Source organism: Leptopilina heterotoma, unplaced genomic scaffold, assembly GCF_015476425.1.
Source record: "Leptopilina heterotoma isolate Lh14 unplaced genomic scaffold, ASM1547642v1 Lhet_116, whole genome shotgun sequence".
NCBI classification, from domain to species: domain Eukaryota; kingdom Metazoa; phylum Arthropoda; class Insecta; order Hymenoptera; family Figitidae; genus Leptopilina; species Leptopilina heterotoma.
The window spans coordinates 925,337-944,796 of NW_025110835.1; the positions used below are offsets into that span (position 1 = coordinate 925,337).

Genomic DNA, 19,460 nt, shown 5'->3' on the forward strand with positions numbered 1-19,460 from the left:
ATTTAAAAAATTTATATATTTTTTTCTCTTTTGCAAAATAGAATATTTTTTTTTTGTTTAAAAATCTATAATTTAAAAAAAGCATTACTTCGAAAAACGAAAAAGAAAAAACTGAAGATTCCAAACTTGAAAAATTGGACATATATTTTTATAGTAATTTTTTGATGTTCGAAGATTGTCAAAAAGATTTTTTTTTAAAGAGCATTTTTAGATATTTTATAGTTTTTTTTTCGTTTTAAATATGACATACTTTTGGAAATGCATTGAAAGTATTGTTTTATAATTGTATAGTAAGCTATTAAAGGAGAAAATAGGCATCGATGAAATATGTTCTTCAAAGAAAAAAAAATGACGCATGTATTGCAGATTGTGCAATTTTCCTAGTAATCAATTAATTAAACATTGGTGAAATTGTACTTATAGCTATAATACTGTGTCAACAAAAGCTCTGCAGTACTTGTATTGTAAGTTTTTGCGTTGGAACTAAAAAAAACACTCAAATGTTAATATATATTTGTAATTTGTAATGTTCCAAAATGTTTTGTAATGATTGTCTTCAAAGGTTTCTTTTTATTTATTCCGACACGCACCTTTTACATACATCTCTCTAAAACAAAATAATTTAGTTTATTTTTTAATTTTTATTTCTTTTTTTTCTTTTTTAACATTCCAATTTATAGTTTATTCTCTATTCAATGTGCCATGTAATTTAATTTTTGTATATGTAATAAAAAAAATTGAATATTGTTAAATTTCAAGGTAAATGGTAAAAAAAAAATTTTAGGAATTATATATTTTTGCAATTGATATAAGTAAAAGAAGGATGTCGGAAAAAATGAGAAGATTATAAATGCTTGATGAGGGAAAGATTGTTCGATTAGAAAAAAAAAAGAAAAAATGATTGTTTTTAAGTATCACGCGAATGCACGAGCAAGAAAATAAAAAAAAAACGTCACAATCTTATTGTAACCCAGGTAGCGAAGTGATCAAACCAGTGTTCACAATTTATTTTTACTATAATTATGATTCTTAGTGCAACCGCTTTCATTGTGTGTGCAACTATGCTTTTATAATCAGGTTGCTAACTGGGATATTTAGTCATGTAAGCTTGGACAACTTGTAAAAATGCAATTTTTGTACTGTTAAAGACAGTGATACTCTGACGTTGTAGCGTGGAAAACATTTTTCAATAAAACATTTTTCATACACCGAATAATTCAAGTTTTTTCTTTGTAAACATTTTTCATACACCGAATAATTCAAGTTTTATCTTTGGAAACATTTTTCAACAGTATTGCCACAGGTCAGGGAATTTAAGAAAAAGTCAGGGATTTTTTTATTAAAGTACTGGAAAAAATTGAATTTTGGAGAAGTTACAAATGATTGCAGAAATTCAATTATTTTCAAAAATAATAAAATTCTTCTCAGAAATTCAATTATGTTAAAAAATGTGAAAAAAAATTCTCGTCAAAATTTCAATTATCTTTAAAAATAATAAAATTCTTCTTCAAAATTCAATTATTTTCAAAAATTTTAATAAATTTTTTGCAAACTTCTATTATTTTCAATATTTACTATTTTAAGAAAAATTTTCAAAAGAATTCAATTATTTAAAACAAATGTTAATAAAATTTTAAGCAAACATTAAATTATTTTCATAAATAATGAAAAGTTCTTAGAAATTCAACAATTTACAAATTTTTTTTTATAAATTTCTTCGCAATAATTCAATTATTTTCGTAAATAATAAAATTCTTTTTAGGAATTCAATTATTTTCATGAATAATAAAACTCATCATAGAATTATAATTATTTTTAAAACAATTTTAATCGAATTCCTTAAAAAATATAATTATTCTTGAAAATTTTATTATAATTCGTCGAAAGAATTTAATTATTTAAAACTTTGTTGATAAAATTCTGTATGAGAATTCAATTTTGAGAAACATTCGTTTATTCAATAAATTATTAATTTTTGTATTTAAATAATTGAATTCTTGTAGAATTTTCTAATTTTTTTCTAATTTTTAGAAATAATTGAATTTTGAAAAGGTTTCAAATTAGAATCTTTGAAAATTTGAATTTTTCATACTTTTAAGTGACAAATTTGTTGAATTAATTTTTTTGAAAAAGTTTAACTGAATTTTTTTTTGTTTAAATTATTTCAAGCTTTTATTTTCTAAATATTTAATTGAAGAATTTCCGAATAATCGAAATTTCGTAAAATTTAATTGTTAACAAATAGATTTGAAAAAAAACAAAAAGTCTTTTAGTGTATTTAAAATAATTGATAGTTGAATTATTTCGAAGAATTTTAATAAACTTTTTGAAAATAATAACATTTTTCGAAGAATTTACTTAAAATTGTATTAAAAATAATTGAAATCCTGTGAAGAATTTTATTCTTTCTGAAAATAATTAAATTTCTGCAGCGAAATTTTATTAATTTTTTTTTTAAATAATTGAAATCCTGGAAAGAATTTTATTATTTATGTAAATAATTAAATTTCTGCAGCGAAATTTTATTAATTTTTTTTTAAATAATTGAAATCCTGTAAAGAATGTTATTATTTATGAAAAGAATTGAATTCTTGGGAAAAATTTGATTACATTTTTTTTTAAATAATTGAATTCTTTTGAGAAATTTTATTAAAATAGTAGATTTTGAAAATATTTGAATTTCAGCAAAGAATTTTATTATTTGTGAAATGGAATTGAATTCATGTAAAAAATTTTATTACTTGTAATCGTTTTTAGAGTGAATCAGAATATTTTTTAGGGTCAGGGAATAAGTCAAAATTTTGTCTGGAAATCAGGGAAAAACAAAAATTAATTTTTTGTGGCAACTCTGATCAAATTTAGGTAAAAAAACTTATCAAATTTACGTTTGAAAAAAGAGGTTATGTATTTGTTTACAAATTGAAAATAATTTTGTTTTGTCAAATTCACAAAGAAAATTTTTAATTATTAATATTTCAATTAATTAACAATTTATTTTATTTACTTCTACTTTATACAAATAGAAGATTTAAAGAATAAAGTTTTTTATAGTATTGAATTAAGGAATGAACAAGTTTAAAAGCAATATTTACAAACAAGTTTTTGTACTATTTATGCAAAATTAATATCACTTTGTAGGTTTGTAAATTTCCAATTATAGAAATAGTTTAACAGAATACTAAATTATTAAGTACTTACAGTTTTTTCGATTGTTTCTAAGCATTTAAATACCAAAATTCAATTATTAATAACATAAAAAACATTCTGCTTTTTAAATAGTTCTGTCATTTTTAACTTTTAAGTTTTTAAGGTTTTTAACTTTTGTGAAATCAGTGCTACCAACAGATTTTTAAAATAAAAGGAAAAGTTTTCATTACCTCCAGTGTTCTCATTGGACGGCTGTATATCCGGATAATATTGCTAGCCAATCAGAGGCGTTGCTTATAACTCAATAGCTACCCATCCCTGCTACAATCTACATTTGAATGCACCTTTAAACATATTTGTAAATGACTTACGCATGCGCAAGTGAATTTTTTATTATATATAAAGCGTTTCTTTTTACAAAAGAGAAACCGAGAGGCTTTTTTTCAATCCCCGGTGGCCAGTGCTATTGAGTAGCATTTGAAATATGGCAGACGTCGTTGATTGTAATTTTCCTGTTTGGGGTCTTTTGCCAAAAAAAGAAACAGGAGTTACTCAGTTCATCACCAAATATCCTCAATATGATGGCCGAGGTGTTATTATCGCGATTTTCGACTCTGGAGTTGATCCTGGAGCACCCGGTTTGCAGGTAAGGACATTTTTTTTTTACCTATACGGCTTTTGAATATATTTCACTAACGTCATTTTTAATCTCCCTTTAATAGGAATACTATTTACATTATCAAATTTCTCTATAATTTTGAGTTTTTCAATTAGTTTTATTTATTTTTCTTGTGCAACTTGAATGAGTTTTTGTTTAAATTTTAAAAAATGTTTTAAACTATTGCTTTTGTGTTTGCTTTTATTCCTTTGTCTTGATTGTCAAAAAGTCATGATTCATTCAAAGTAAATTTTAGAAGAACTTTTTTTTAGATTCTTTCGTGGTCAGAAAAAAATTTATTTTCTAGGGAAAATTGTTTCTGAAATGAAATATAACAATTTATAGTGTTTCGGTTTAATTAACTCGTGATTATTTACAGGTAACGTCTGATGGAAAACCAAAAGTAATCGAGAGATTTGACTGTAGTGGAGCTGGAGATGTTGACACAAGCACAATCGTACAAGCAACAGACGGATCCATTGCAGGTCTCACTGGCCGAGATTTAAAAGTAAATAAGCTGATTATTTTATAGGAGGATGCGAAATTCGATATATTTTTCAGTTTTAATCTTTACAAACTGTAACTTACTTTGAAGAATTATATTTTTTTTTTAGATTTTTTTATTTAAACGCTGAGTCATTTTACTTTATGATACTCTATTTTTTTTGTTTTTATTCATTTCAATCAGAAATATAATTTATGGAGCAAGTTTTCAAAAACTGGATAAATCCGTATTTTTTTATTTCGAGAAATTAAAACATTTCTCATCTAATTATTACAATTAATTTAAAGATAGAACATAATAATTTATTTCCATAACGAATTGTATATTTGACATTTAAATGATTTTAAATGATTTTTTCGTCGGTAACGATTTTAACTTTGCGATATATTAGTTGTTTTGTTTTCAATTAAATTTTATCATAATTAAGTAATTTATAGATTTCGGAAATTTTCTTTTTTAATGAAAATTATGTCGAAAAGTTTTTTAATTGATCATTCTTTTGTTAATATCTTTTTACTTTAACAGAGACAGATCGATTTGTGAAATTCATTTAAAAATAGATTTATCAGCTTTTGAAAATTTGTTCTTTATTCATTTAATATTTATATGGGAATTTAATTTTCTTTTAAGTGCGATTCTAAATTTTGTTCACTTATGTTAAAATTTTAATTTTGAATTCTAATTTTTAATTATCAGAATTGATTTACATAAAATATTTTTAAATTAACAGATTCCAACTTCCTGGAGAAATCCGACTGGAAATTATTATGTAGGAGTAAAAAATGCATATTCACTTTATCCAACAAAATTACGGGAAAGAATCGAAGCTACTCGGAAGAAACGTCTGTGGGATGATGGGCACAAAACAGCGCTAGCAGAAGCTACCCGGCAACTACAAGTGAGTGTCTCGAATTTAGAAAACAAGATCGTAGACTTTTCATAGATTCATTCATTTATTAATCAAATCAAAGCAATAAAATTTATTTATAAATTATTTGCAATTATTTACAAAAAAAGAATAATTTACAGAATCTCTAAATCATTATTTATGGTAATCAGAATTTTAGTTTTACAGTTTCGGGAAAAATATTTGTAAGTTGTATTTTACACTTCTTGGTTTAATTAAAATAGGAGAGAAATTTGATTTTGCATTTTTTGGTTTGATTTTAATAAAAAAAAAAAATTAAAACGTAAACACTGCATAACAATTAGAATTTTAGTTCATGTGGTCCAAAGATAGTTGTTGAGCTTTTGTACTTAGTTACTACATAGAAAATAAATTGGGACAACTATTTCACAACAGAATCCGATAGCTGTGACGAATTCTATCTTTATAGTTGGCAGTTTGATTGAACGAAGACATTGACTCTATTATGTAATGTGCCAATGAGAACTTTTTTTTCCAATACAATTTGTACACACAGACACAAGTTAAACTGTCCTAAAAATTCCATGCAGTTAACACAAATATCTCGAATGCAATTCACATTTTTCAAACCAATGTTCTCAATTGCAGAGAAATTTTTAAACCGCAGACTCACAATTTTTAATTAGAAATTAAAAATTCAAGTCTATTTTGAAAATCAAAAACAAAAAAAAATACCAAAAAGTTTACGAAAATTTTGTTCACTTTTTTGCTAGGTATTTGATGCAAAACATCGACAATTGACCACTTGGGATGAAAAATTAGAAAAAGAGGAACTTGAAGCTAGAGTCGAAGTATTAACAAATGCAGAAAAAAAATACGTCGATGTTGGACCAACTTATGATTGCGTACTGTTTCACGATGGAGAAATGTGGAGGTAAGTCCAGAGTTGCCAAAGGTCAGGGAATTCAGAAAAAGTCAGGGAAAGTAGAATTGGTCAGGAAATTTTATTAAAAGTACTAGAAAAAAATAAATTTTTAGAATTTAATAGAAAATTTTTTAATTTTGGAATTTTTTTTATTTGTCTCATAATTTATGAAATAAACACTAATTCTCAAAAAAAAAACCTTCAATTTCTGACATTAATTTATTTTAAATAATTTAAATCTTTAAGAACTATCATAAAATTAATCCTACTTATAAATTATAGATATAAATTATTTAATAATTAATTTAGAAAATTTGAATTTTGAATGAATTTAATTAGAATTATTATTATAAATATTTAAATTCATGCAACTAACCATGAATTTAATTATTGTCAATAAAATTTCTCGAAATAAATAATTAAAAAAATTTTTGATAAATTTCTTAGCAGAATTACAATTATTTTCAATAAAATGTATCGAAGGAATTCAATTATTGATTCTTAAAATTTTTTGCTTCCTCATAAAGGAAGCCTTATAGTGATGTCGATTTCCGAATTTTTTAGAATCAATTATTTTTACAAATTTTCAAGTGTAGTATATATAATTCGTCGAGAGGAACAAATGTCCGGATGTATGTGTGTATGTATGTGTGTGTGTGTGTGTGTATGTCACCGATTCTTGTGGACAAATTTTCTCTTACACGTCTTGATGGATTTTGATAAAATTTTGTAGGTGTATTACGATCATGAATACCAAAAATCAGACAGAAGGATTTTCAAAAATATCTAAAAAAAAAATTTTTTTCAACAATTTTTTAATTTTTGAAAAAATTAATTTTTGGATTTTTTGAAATAACTTTTTTCTATATTAAAATTTTTATTAATTCTTGTCAAAATTGCATTCCTGACATAAAAACGAATCGATTCATGTATATAAAGTATATATTTTATCAAAATTTATAGAATTAATAAATATTTTAAATTTTCACAAAAAATTGAAATTTTGTATTTTTTGACAATTTATCTTAACACTTTAAAATAATTATTCTAAAATGAAAAATTAAACAATTGGTATATATTATATTGAGGAAGCTTAATGATCATGAAATGAACAACTTGTTTTATGTATATTTCTTATCAAAATTTCAATTATTTTAAAATTCTTTGCATGAATTAAATTATTCTCATTAGAATTTTAATAAAATAACTAAATTCAACTATTAAAAACGTTGATAAATTTCTTTGCAGAATTTCAATTATTTTTAATTTTTCGCATGAGTTCAATTATTTCCGATATAATTTCTCAAAATAATTCAAATTATTGTTAAAGTGTTTGATACATTTACTTGCAAAATTTAAATTATTTTGAATTCTTTACAAGAATTCAATTATATTTAATACAATTTCTCGAAAAAATTCAATTATTCTTAAATTTTTTTTAATAAATTTCTTGTCAGAATTTCAATTATTTTAAATTCTTTGCAAGAATGCAATTATTTTTAAAAATTTACTTGCAGAATTGAAATTATTTTGAATTTTCCGCATGAATTCAATTTTTTTCACTAAAATTTCTCAAAAGAATTCAATTATTCTTAAAATATTTTTATAAATTTCTTGTCAGAATTTCAATTATTTTAAATACTTTGCAAGAATTCAATATAATTTTAATAAAATATCAGAATTCAATTACTCTTAAAAATTTTAATAAATTTTGAAGCAAACAATCTATTATTTTTATTTTTAAAAAATTTGAATTTTGAATGAATTTATTTAGAAATTTTAAGGATCTTAATTTTTTTTTGAAAAATTTCGATAATTAAAATTCTATTTAAATTAGTAAATTTTTTTAATATTTAATTAATTATTAAAGTTAATGGATTTCTAGAAGAATTTTAGTTAAAATGTTTTTAAAAAAATTTAATTCTAAACAAATGGATTAGGAAATTCTTAAAGAACTTTGTCAAAAATTATTAAAAATAAATAATTGATTTAAAGAAGAGTTTTAGTTTAAAATTCTAGAAATTAATAATTGAATGGAAATTATGAAAATAATTTTGAAGAAGTTACAGTAACAATATATTCTTATATTATGTTATTGAATTTAAGGAGTTTTGAATTTGAAATATTTGAAAGTTTTAATTCCTATGAAATAATAATAATAATGAATAAATATTTATTTTAAATAAAACTGTTTCTGAATAATTTTACAATTAAAGAATATTAAATAAAGGTATTAAGAACATTTTTAAAATGAATCAAAATATTCTTTAGGGTCAGTGAAAAAGGCACAATTTTGTTTAGAAAACAGGGAAAAATAAAATAAAATTTTTGTTGTAATCCTGTATGTATTTAAATTTTTTTTTTTCTCAAAAAAATAAATAATAAAATATCTTATCTCATTTTCCTTTTTCAGGGCATGCATTGATACTTCCGAAGAAGGCGATTTGGAGAAAGGAGTTTTTCTTGGCGAATATTCGCGTACACATGAATATAAACCACTAACACAGGAAGATCAATTGAATGTTTCGATCAACGTTCACGACGACGGAAACACTTTAGAAATAGTTAATGTATGCTGTAAGTTGCTATTGCAGTAAATAATCATTTTTTCTCTATTTAATAATTGTTTATTACTTTGCTTATTATTTTTATTTTTTTTTGCGAAAGAAAGTTTAATTTTTTTTCGCGATATAAAGTTTAATTTTCTTTTTCAGCTAAAGAATGTCGCTTTATTTTTTATTTTTATTTAAAGAATTAATATTAAACACGTTTTATTTTAACAGCCGGACATGGTACACACGTTGCATCAATAGCGGCTGCCAATTTTCCTGATCATGGTGAATTGAATGGCGTTGCTCCGGGTGCTCAGATAATTTCACTAACAATAGGAGATGGAAGAATTGGCACAATGGAAACTGGAACTGGTATTGTGCGAGCAATGATAAAAGTAATGAGTTATAAGGAAAAAGTGCACGTTATCAATATGAGTTATGGCGAGCATACAAATTGGTGTAATTCCGGTAGAATTGGAGAATTAATGAATGAAGTTATTGATAAATATGGAGTAACGTGGGTTTCATCTGCTGGAAATTTAGGACCAGCTCTATGCACAGTTAGTGAGTATCATCAAGTCATCTTAATAATTTCAATTATTATCCTGGGATATTTTCCCATTGAAATTAAAAAGAAAATATATTAAATTCTTTTTTAAATCTAAAATTCGCAAGAAGGTGATAAAATTACAAAAAGTCTAGACTGTTTTTTAAATTTTGGACAAATTTGTCGAATATAGTTTTAATTTAGTTGATTTTTAAAATAATGATTGATTTTTATTCGAAAGAGAATTTCAATTATTTTACGGAGATATTAGGGAAAGAAATTGACGTTTATCGATTCTTTTTCTCAGCCACTCCACCCGATATATGCACAAGCAGTATTATTAGTGTTGGCGCCTACGTTTCGCCTGATATGATGCTTGCTGAATATTCCCTACGTGAAAAAATGCCAGGCATGCCATTCACGTGGTCGTCCCGAGGACCAACGATGGACGGTGGTTTCGGAATTACAGTATGTGCGCCAGGAGGAGCAATTACCAGTGTGCCAAATTATACACTACGAAAAAGTCAACTTCTTAATGGCACTAGTATGGCTAGTCCTCATGTAACCGGTGCAATTGGTAAATATTATTTATTATCTAAAATCGAATTTAGAAAAAAAATTAATTTCATTAATATTAAAATTCATGTTTCATTGTAATTTTAATTCCATTAAGTATTGAATTTTAATTACATTAAATATTAAACAGGTTTCGCATTCTTCTACTAAAACCTACTGTTTACTACTTTTTTTATGATTTGCTTCTATTTTGATATTTTTTTTTAGTTTTGTGCTACGAAAAGCTTTTTTTGAGAATTTGCACGACTTTAAATTCACTAATAGTTAAAATAGTAAAATTAATAATATTTAATTTTCTTCAAAATAATGATAACTTCAGAAATCACGAATTCACGTCGTTTCGATAATGTATTAAATTTTTGTTACTAAATTTTATTTTATTAATCTAAAGTTTTGTAATTGAGCTTCAGTCGATTCTAAGTTTTCTCGATACAAATTTTAAACTATTAAAACTTTAAGTATTGATAAAAAAACTACAATTGATCAAAATTACAATCAAGAAAAATTTAGAAATTATTTTATTTTTCATAATCATTGTACTCCAAATGTCTGTTAGCAGTTTAAAGGTACTTGTTTTTGTTCACTTCTCTGTTTCCTAATTTTTTTGCCAATTTTTCTCTTTAAATGTTTTCAATTGGATTTATGAGAAGAATTTCATTAAAATTCATTAAAAATAGTTGAATTCCTGTGAGAAATTTTAAAAAAAATTTCATTGAAATTAATTGAATTCGTTCGAAGGATTTTTTTCAAAATGTTTTGAAAATAATTGAATTTTTTAAAGAAATTTTATTAAAATTGTATTGAAAATAATTAAATTCCTGGGAAGAATTTTATTATTTATGAAAATAACTGAATTGTTAGAAATAATTTTATTAACATTTTTGAAAATAATAAATAATACATAATTAATTCATTAGTAACAAGTGAATTATTGTTGGCTTTTAATTTTTTCAGAAATAATCAATTATTTATTTTTTTATTTATAAATAATTTAATTCTTTTAGTTGAATTCTGATAAGAATTGATTTGAAAAATAATTTCAGTTAATATTTTTGAGGAGAAAATTGAATATTTGAAGCGTTATAGTAGGAACTTTTTAGAAATATGTACATAATTAAATTTCGAAAGGTTTTTAAAATTGAAATTATTTAAAATTTTAATTGTTGCAGAAGTTGAATATTTAAATATTTCTTTTAAAAAATTATTTATTTATTATAAAAAAGCTGCTTTTTTGCTACTTTTGTTAAATCAATTAACGAGTGCGAAGCCTGTTTGGATTTTAATTAGAAAAATATCTAAACGTTCTATTCAGAATAAAATAGTAATTTTCCTTCTACTTTTTTTCAGCCGTTCTCATTTCAGGACTTCTAGCTAAGAAATATCCCTTTTCTCCATACAGCATTAAGCGAGCTCTTGAAAATACAGCAATGTTTGTTGACAATCTCGATCCATTTGCTCAGGGTTCGGGTTTACTTCAGGTGGAGCGTGCCTTTGAAAATTTGGTCTCATTTTCACAGTCTGCGGAGAGAGATGTCAGATTTTCGATTGCCTGTGGCGTTAATAATGCAAAAGGAATTTTCTTAAGATCTGGCGTTGTAGATCGAGCGAAAGATTATGCCGTTGTTGTTGAGCCAATTTTCATGGATAATGAGAATATTGATCCTTCTCGTAAAATTAATTTCAACTTAAAGTTGTCGTTAGTTTCGGACGCTTCGTGGGTACATTTTCCATCACATTTCGATCTTATGTATATGCCTCGAGCATTCGCCATTAGAGTTGACGGTACAAATTTGCCAGAGGGTGTTCATTCAACCAGGTATTTAAGAAATATTTGTTAATCTAATATTAATAATATTAAAAATGAATATTACAAATTAGAATAATTTATTATAAAATTATTTATTGGAAGAAAAATAATTATTGAATACCTTAATATTTAGTATTCAATTTAATGTTTAAGAATGAAATATTTATTATTCGGTATTCAATTTTTTCGGTTGAATTCGTTTTAATATTCAATTTTTAGTGTTTTTGTATTGAATATAAATTTTCTTTGCAGTATTCGAGCTTATGATGTTACTAATGTCGATAAAGGACCCGTATTCCGCATTCCGGTTACACTTATTCAACCCACTGTTCTCTCGAAAGCTGCCACTCTTCCGGATTTGAATTACACGAATGTTTTATTCAAACCAAATACCATTATTAGACACTTTATTGTCGTACCTGATGATTCAACTTGGGCAGGTAAATATTAACCTTTTAAATAAAATAAACCTTCCCATTTGATGTGAATCTAAAAAAGACGATAAAGATTTTTTCAATTTTTAATTTGACATTTTTTATAGTTCTAAAATTGAAAGGCACCGAAAAAGACAAGAATGGACGATTTGTGACTCACACTGTTCAGCTGAAGCCCCGTTTGTCTTGTAAAAATCTCGAAGTCAATAAAATGATTAACGTTTCATCGCAGGCAGAAAATGTTCAAGGATTCGCAGTAGAAGTAATATTATCATAAATTAATTACTAATTACTTTTTTTTCAAAAAATTTCTTATCGAAATGTTTCCTTTCAAGGGTGGAATTATTTTGGAAGTAGCTGTGGCAAAATATTGGGCGAATTTGGGAGACATTTTTATCGATTACTCGATAGAATTCCATGGACTTCGTATGATAGGCGGTGGTTTCACAATGCAACCCGGAGACGGTTATCACAGAATTGAATTACGAAGCTCGTTGAGAAATGAAGATGTTGTGCCAAGTTGTTCTCTAAAGTCGTCAGTACAAGTCTTGAGGTATGTAATTTAAATCTTCAATTTATTTAGTTAGAAAAATACAAATTGTCAATTACAAATTTAAAATACGAATAGTGTTCCGTAATTTATAGTAATTCGTTTTTTTTTAAATAAAAAACAAATTTCCAGGCCGACGGATTCGAAAATTCTCCCATTAAAGAAACGTGACGTTATACCACCTGCTCGACAAATTTATGAACTACAACTAACTTACACATTCCACATAGCGAAAGCAACTGAAATAACTCCGAACGCTGCATTATTTAGTGAGCTACTTTATGAGAATGAATACGAAAGTCAATTGTGGATGATTTACGATTGCAATAAACAGCTTATTTGTTGTGGAGATGCGTATCCTTGCAAAGTAAGTGCGATATAATTATTATTTAATTATAATTATTTATATTAATTAATTATAATTATTATAATGTATAAATTAGTATTGCAAAGTGTAAATTATTATAAGTAATAAACAAGAGCTTATTTTTTTTCTAGTACACAGTTCAAAAAATAGAGAAAGGTGACTATACACTAAAAATGCACGTTCGACACGAAAAGCGAGAATTACTTGACAGACTAACGGAAATGCCAATGTTATTGACTCAAAAACTTGGTACACAAGTGAATCTAGATGTTTATGCTAGTCAATCGCAAGCGCTTGTTGGAGGTAAAAAAATGGTATCGGCATCAATTCCACCTGGTCATACAATGCCATTTTATATCGCCCCCTTGAGCAACGAAAGCAAGTAAGTTGTGCATAAATAATATTGTAATATTAAATTCTAGAATTTTTTTTTTAAACGTTATGAATTATAATTGACTCAGGGCTCGAACTAGGCCCGTAAATTAATTATTATTAAACATGAAGATATTGATATTGATATCTTTATGGTTTATAGTTATGAAAAAATTTAATTTATAGTTTTAAGTAAAATGTTCTCTTATTTGACTCGGACTGGTTATATTTTTGTCAGTAATTGGTCCGTAATTTTTCATTTTTGGTTCGTAAAGTTCGTATTTTTAAATACTTTCACTGATTCGAGTCTTGTTAACTTAGAAAAGATTTGAGTTAAAAAAAAGATCTAAAATTTGCATTTTTCCCCCTTTTTTACAGGCTTTTCAAAGGCGCAACATTGGGTTCATATCTACAAGGAACAATAACATTTTGCAAGGATGAAATTGGAAAGAAAGTCGATTGTCACTCTTTCAAGTACGTTTTGTGTGAGCCACCGAAAAAATCCAATTCCAATGGAAAATCAGATAAAGATCAATCCAAATGGGACGAATACAATGAGGCATTAAGAGATCTTAAGTGTAATTGGCTTTCAAAATTGGGTGAGTCTTTTACTTTTATTAAATTTACTTTAAAAAAAAAGATCGAAAATTTATTTTGTTAGCAAATAATGAGCATTAGCTTATGGTAGAATAAATTTTAATTTATTTCTGGGAATTTCTTCAACTTTAATAGTACCATCTAAGAGTAAATTGGCTTATCCGTATGAGGATCCTAGTGGACGTCCCATTGTCGGTTTGTTACAATTTTTTTGTAATTTCTCCCCATGTGGTTGATTACCAGTACCTGAATGTGGAAACCCTGAAATCTTGCACGACTATTTTTACTATTCTTAATTAGAATGTAGAATTACTAATTATCAAAAGAATCGATTTACTCCACGAAAATAAACAATATGTAATTTTACAAATAGTGACTAATTTCTAGTGTTATTTTCATAAATAGAAAGGTTCTATTTTTTTATGTTTTTTTTCTATTTTTTTCCATTCCTTTGTTTTAAAATTTCTAGTTACTTTCTCTTTTGGAATACAAAATTAAAATATTTTCGTATTTTCTTTCAACAGAACCTGGAGAACATACTCACAAATTATACGTGGAATTAAAGTCAGATTTTCCGGATCATTTGCCAGTTTACACTTCGATGTTGTCATCGTTGGATTTAACAGAGGCGAGACGTCACGTACCACACGATGATTTACCAGACACATCGCTTAATTATGCAAATCAAATGTTAGGCGTTGCTGACAAAGTAATTGGAACCGTTGATCAAAATAAAATTTTGGCATATTTTGGCTCAAAGACTGATCAAGGACCCGATGCTGCAAAAACAAAATCAACAATGGAGAAGCAAAAGAATTGTTTAATTGAAGCTTTAGTGAAAAAAGGCTGTGCTTTATCGCGACTTTATGTCGGTAGAACAAAAGTCGAGGGCGAAGGACCCAACAAGGAATTGCTAGACAACTTCTGGGATGTTTGGAAGGAGGTTCAAAAGTTCTCCGAACCAAATGATATCAAAGTAAGTCATTTAAACTAACGAAAAATTTATTATCAACCATTTTTAATCACAATTAAAATTTTTTATTTATTTTCTATTTACAATTTATTTTGACTTTCAAGTACTATCAATTCATTTTATATTTGTCCAATTTATAAAATTATTTTTTTACATTTTAAACTAAAAAAAAAAATTTTAATTCACTTATCAATTGATTAATTATTATTATTCTATATTTTTAAAAATTTTTGACAAAATTCTTCGAAACCAATTATTTTCAATACGATTTAAATAAAATTCGTCTCAAGAATTCAATTATCTTAATAAATAATAAAAGTTTAAAGAAAATCGATTATTTTAAATACAATTTTTAATAAAATTTCTCAAAAGAAATCAACTATTTTTAACAAATTTTAATGAAACTCTTCTCATAAATTCAATTATTTTATCAAATTTATAAAAACAATTCAATTCTTATCAAAAATTGAGAAAAAAAATTATACAGGAATTTAGTTATTATTGTAATTAATAAAATTCATCGCAGAAATTCAAATAATTTCGTAAATAATAAAATTCTTCTAAAAAAATTCAATTATTTTCATAAATAATCAAAATTCTACGTAGGAATTGAATTATTATTAAAAATTTTAATAAAATTCTTTCAAAGAATTCAAATATACAATTCTTCGCCTAAATCCAATTATTTTCAAAAGTTTTAAAAGAATTCTTTGAAATAATTCAATTATCTTCAATACAATTTTAATTAAATTTCTAGAAATAATTTAATTGTTTTAAAATTAAAATTAAATTTTTCAAAATACCTCAATTTTTTTCATATAAAATAAATACAAATTTCGATGCCATTCTTCACAGAAAATCAATAATTTACAAAAATTTTCAACAAAATTCTTCGAAACCAATTATTTACAATACAATTTTAATAAAATTCTTCTGAAGAACTCAATTATTTTAACAAATAATAAAACCAAGAATTTAATTATTTAAAAAAGTTTTTATCAAATTCTTAGTAGAAATTCATTTATTTTCAAAAATTTTAATAAAAGTCTATGCAAGAAATTCATTATTTTTGTAATTATAGTAAAATTATTCCTAAGAATTCAATTATTACTTTTATAAATAAAAATCTTTACAATTCTTCAATTATTTTCATAAATAATAAAATTCTTTTTAGGAATTTCATTATTTTATTACAATTTTAATAAAATTCTTCAAAAGAATTAAATTATTCTCTTATATAATAAATAAAGGCCTCGAAACAGTTCAATTATTTTCAAAAATTTGAATAATATTCTTCACAAGAATTCATTTATTTTCAATACAATTATTAATAGGGCAAAATTATGGAAAATAAAGTAATTTCTAAATATTTCTTTCAAAAATAGTATCACAAAACTTTTTTTCTAAATCTGAATTAGTAAAAATTTGGACCAACTTGAAACTGCTAAAATACATTCGGAATAAAACGATAATTAATAAATTGACTAATTTTAATTACAGGCCATTTCTGTCAATCTGTGGCACGCGCATCTCAACAAACAGTACGGCCGTTATTTGAAATTATTGACAAGATTTTTAGAAGAGAAAGCAGTGAAAGAAATTGACGAAAGGTGCATAGTTGTTGCTCATAAATTGGGATGGACCCATTATGCAAATCACGTTAGTGCAAGTTTACCATCACGCTATCCAAAATCATATAAACCATTTTGATCAACGGTAATTTAAAATTCAAAAAACGTCATTTGTAATCTTCCATCTCTATTTTTTTAATCATATATACGTTTTTCTACAAAAGCAATGGTATTAATATTCAAATAAGGTCCGAAACAAAAGACAAAAACTTTAAAAAGAAAAAAAGTTTCTAAGAAACTTAAAAAAGAACACAAAAAAAAATATTACAAATTTGACAAAATAAAATGTATATTTTGTCAATTTTGTAAATAACTAAAAATTCGGACTTTATAAAACAAAATTACCTTTACTTGAAAACAAAAGAAAGTACTGGGTGATAAAAAAAGCTCTTCAAGAAAAAAAATTTCAAAATTTGTTTTTGAAATATAAAAAAAAAATATCACACAAATATGTGTTTTTATAAAATTTCACTATATTCACTTATATTTTGCAATTTTTAGACTAAATATTTGTATAATGTTTACGAGAAAAACCCTCAATTTTTTAATGGAAAGTAATTAAAACTTATATCAAATAACAATTAAGAGAAAAATAATTAAATGTGCAATTATAAAAGAAAATATTCTCTATACGTACAATAAAATTGTAATCACCTAATTTTTTTTATACTTTTAAAAGACTGCTAAAATTTATATCGACGAGTTAAATTGACAAAAAAAGTTTTAAAAAAACATATTTGCCGTCTGGAGGGTTTTTATTGTAAATGATAATTTGTACGGTTTGCACAATTGTGATCAAATATCAATTTCTATTTATCCATTTTACCCGTTTGAAGGAGACATCCAAATTATAGAATAATTTACATATTTGACATGAACTTTCAATGGTAAAATTGATAAAAAATAATGTTTCACGACGTTATATTAAGAAAAAAGAATTCTAAAAAGACTTAATATCACTAGTGTTTGTATAGTTTGCACAATTGTAAGTAAACCATTTAATTTTTATTATCGATTTCACTGTTGAAAGGCATTAAAAAGTTAAGAATTATTTTCTTCGCTTTTGGATCAACTTTCAATGGTGCAATCGATAATGGCGATGATGATGATGATGATAAAATGATGATGATGAAAATAAAAAAAAAAGTCTTTAAATAAAAGACTTTAATAAATAATCTAAGTAAATATTATTTGGTTCGCGCAATATTGTCAACAAACGATAACTTAATATTTATTATCGATTTCATTATTGAAAGGCATTTCTTTTTCTGTCAACTTTCAATTATGAAATTGATAATGGTGACGATGAAACGATGATGATGATAATAATAAAAAAGTCTAAAAAGGCTAATAAAAAATTGTTTGTACAATATTGTGACCAAATAATTTAATTTCTATTATCGATTTTATTCGTTGAAAGTAATTTAAAGTTTGAGTATAATTTAATTCTTTCTTTACAATTAACTTTCAATGGTAAAATCGATGAGAATGAAAATAAAAAGTCTGAAAAAACTTAATTTAATGTTTGTACAATTGTGTACCGAGTAATAATAATTTAATTTCAATTATCGATTTTATTGTTAAACAAAATTAAGTTTTAAATGTTAGCTTATCAATATTCAGTGATAAAATCGATAATTGTGGTGATGATGATGATGAAAATAAAAAAAAAGTCGAAAGGCTTAATTTAATGCGAGTGCACAATTGTGACTAAACAATTTAATTTTTATTATCGATTTCACTGTTGAAAGGCATTAGAAAGTTGAGAATATTTCTTCTCTTTTGGATCAACTTTCAATGGTAAAATCGATAATGGTGATGATGATGATGATAAAATGATGATGATGATAATAAAAAAAAGTCAAAAATGACTTAAATAACAAAAATAAATTTACGTTTTTTTATTTCTTCCTATGCTTAATGGATAATTAATTAATTTTCCAAAAGAAATGTTTATAATATAATTTTTTTATTGGTTCTGTTTATAAACTTCTTTCTTTTTGGTTTTAAAAAAATGATTTTTTATTAAATTTTCTATCAATAATTCTAATAAAATTATTAATTATAATTATATTAATACCTTCAAAGGTATTCAATTATTTTCAATTATTTCGCAAGAATTGAATTATTTTTAATACCTACATTAATTTTAAAAAAAATTGTTTTTTTAAATGTTAGGAAACAAAGAAGCAATTTGGTATGTAAAATATTTTTATTCTGAAGATTTTGTTCTCACAATAATAATGTACTTTACAATTACAAATTTATCGTGATTTAACAAATTTTTATTATAAGTAAACTTTAATTTTCTTTCCACAAGACATATTAGTTATACATGAGAAATTTTTAATTTAATAAATAAAGTCCTTTGTTCTAATATTTTTTTTCTTCATAAATAATAATTTATTGCACACAATTTAGAAATTAGTGTTTAATTCTTTAACTAAACAATTTTTGAACCAATTAATAAGCAACATTAAACAAATAATATTTCTCTATTTGAAAATAAAATTTTTAATTAAACCCATTTTTCTAATATGTCTCGTTGATAATTTGCAGTTCACAAATAAATAATTTTTATTTACATTTAATTATAATTAATTTTTTCAGATTATATTTTTGGTATTTTCCTTCAATAAAAAGTACATTAAAAGTTTTATTTGAATCCGTTCTTTAAAATTATAAAAAAAAATTCACAAAAAATAGAAAAAACTTAAAAATAAATGAAAGAATTTCCTATAAATATGTCAAACAAATTCACTCAGAATCGCTACACACCAATTTACAGCGATTTTCTTTTTCTATCCTATAGAAAATAAAGTATAATTAACGTTTATACAATGATAAAATTACTAATATTTACAAATTTTATTTTGTCTAAACATTAGACAAATATATATATTTATATATAAATTTGATGTCGTTAAAATATTTTAAGCATATAGTAAAAC

General features: G+C 24.4%; 1 protein-coding gene across 1 annotated transcript; it reads left to right on the forward strand.

The window, feature by feature from the left end:
• The first annotated feature begins 3,566 nt into the window (after positions 1-3,566).
• On the forward strand, positions 3,567-17,829 carry LOC122509429 (tripeptidyl-peptidase 2). The gene is made up of 16 exons (XM_043623526.1): positions 3,567-3,793; positions 4,185-4,313; positions 5,041-5,208; positions 5,952-6,112; positions 8,517-8,680; positions 8,887-9,219; positions 9,510-9,779; positions 11,126-11,594; positions 11,838-12,025; positions 12,127-12,281; positions 12,355-12,572; positions 12,702-12,936; positions 13,068-13,318; positions 13,687-13,907; positions 14,430-14,881; positions 16,379-17,829. The coding sequence occupies exons 1-16, from the start codon at positions 3,632-3,634 to the stop codon at positions 16,586-16,588; spliced, it is 3,786 nt and encodes a 1,261-aa protein (XP_043479461.1). The 5' UTR covers positions 3,567-3,631; the 3' UTR covers positions 16,589-17,829.
• Positions 17,830-19,460: the final 1,631 nt, after the last annotated feature.

Bases quoted from the DNA above. Each gene is read 5' to 3' on its own strand.
- LOC122509429 (XM_043623526.1), top strand. From the start codon at position 3,632: ATGGCAGACGTCGTTGATTGTAATTTTCCTGTTTGGGGTCTTTTGCCA. The intron at 5,209-5,951 runs GTGAGTGTCTCG...CTTTTTTGCTAG, and splicing joins AAGCTACCCGGCAACTACAA to GTATTTGATGCAAAACATCG. The intron at 11,595-11,837 runs GTATTTAAGAAA...TTTTCTTTGCAG, and splicing joins GAGGGTGTTCATTCAACCAG to TATTCGAGCTTATGATGTTA.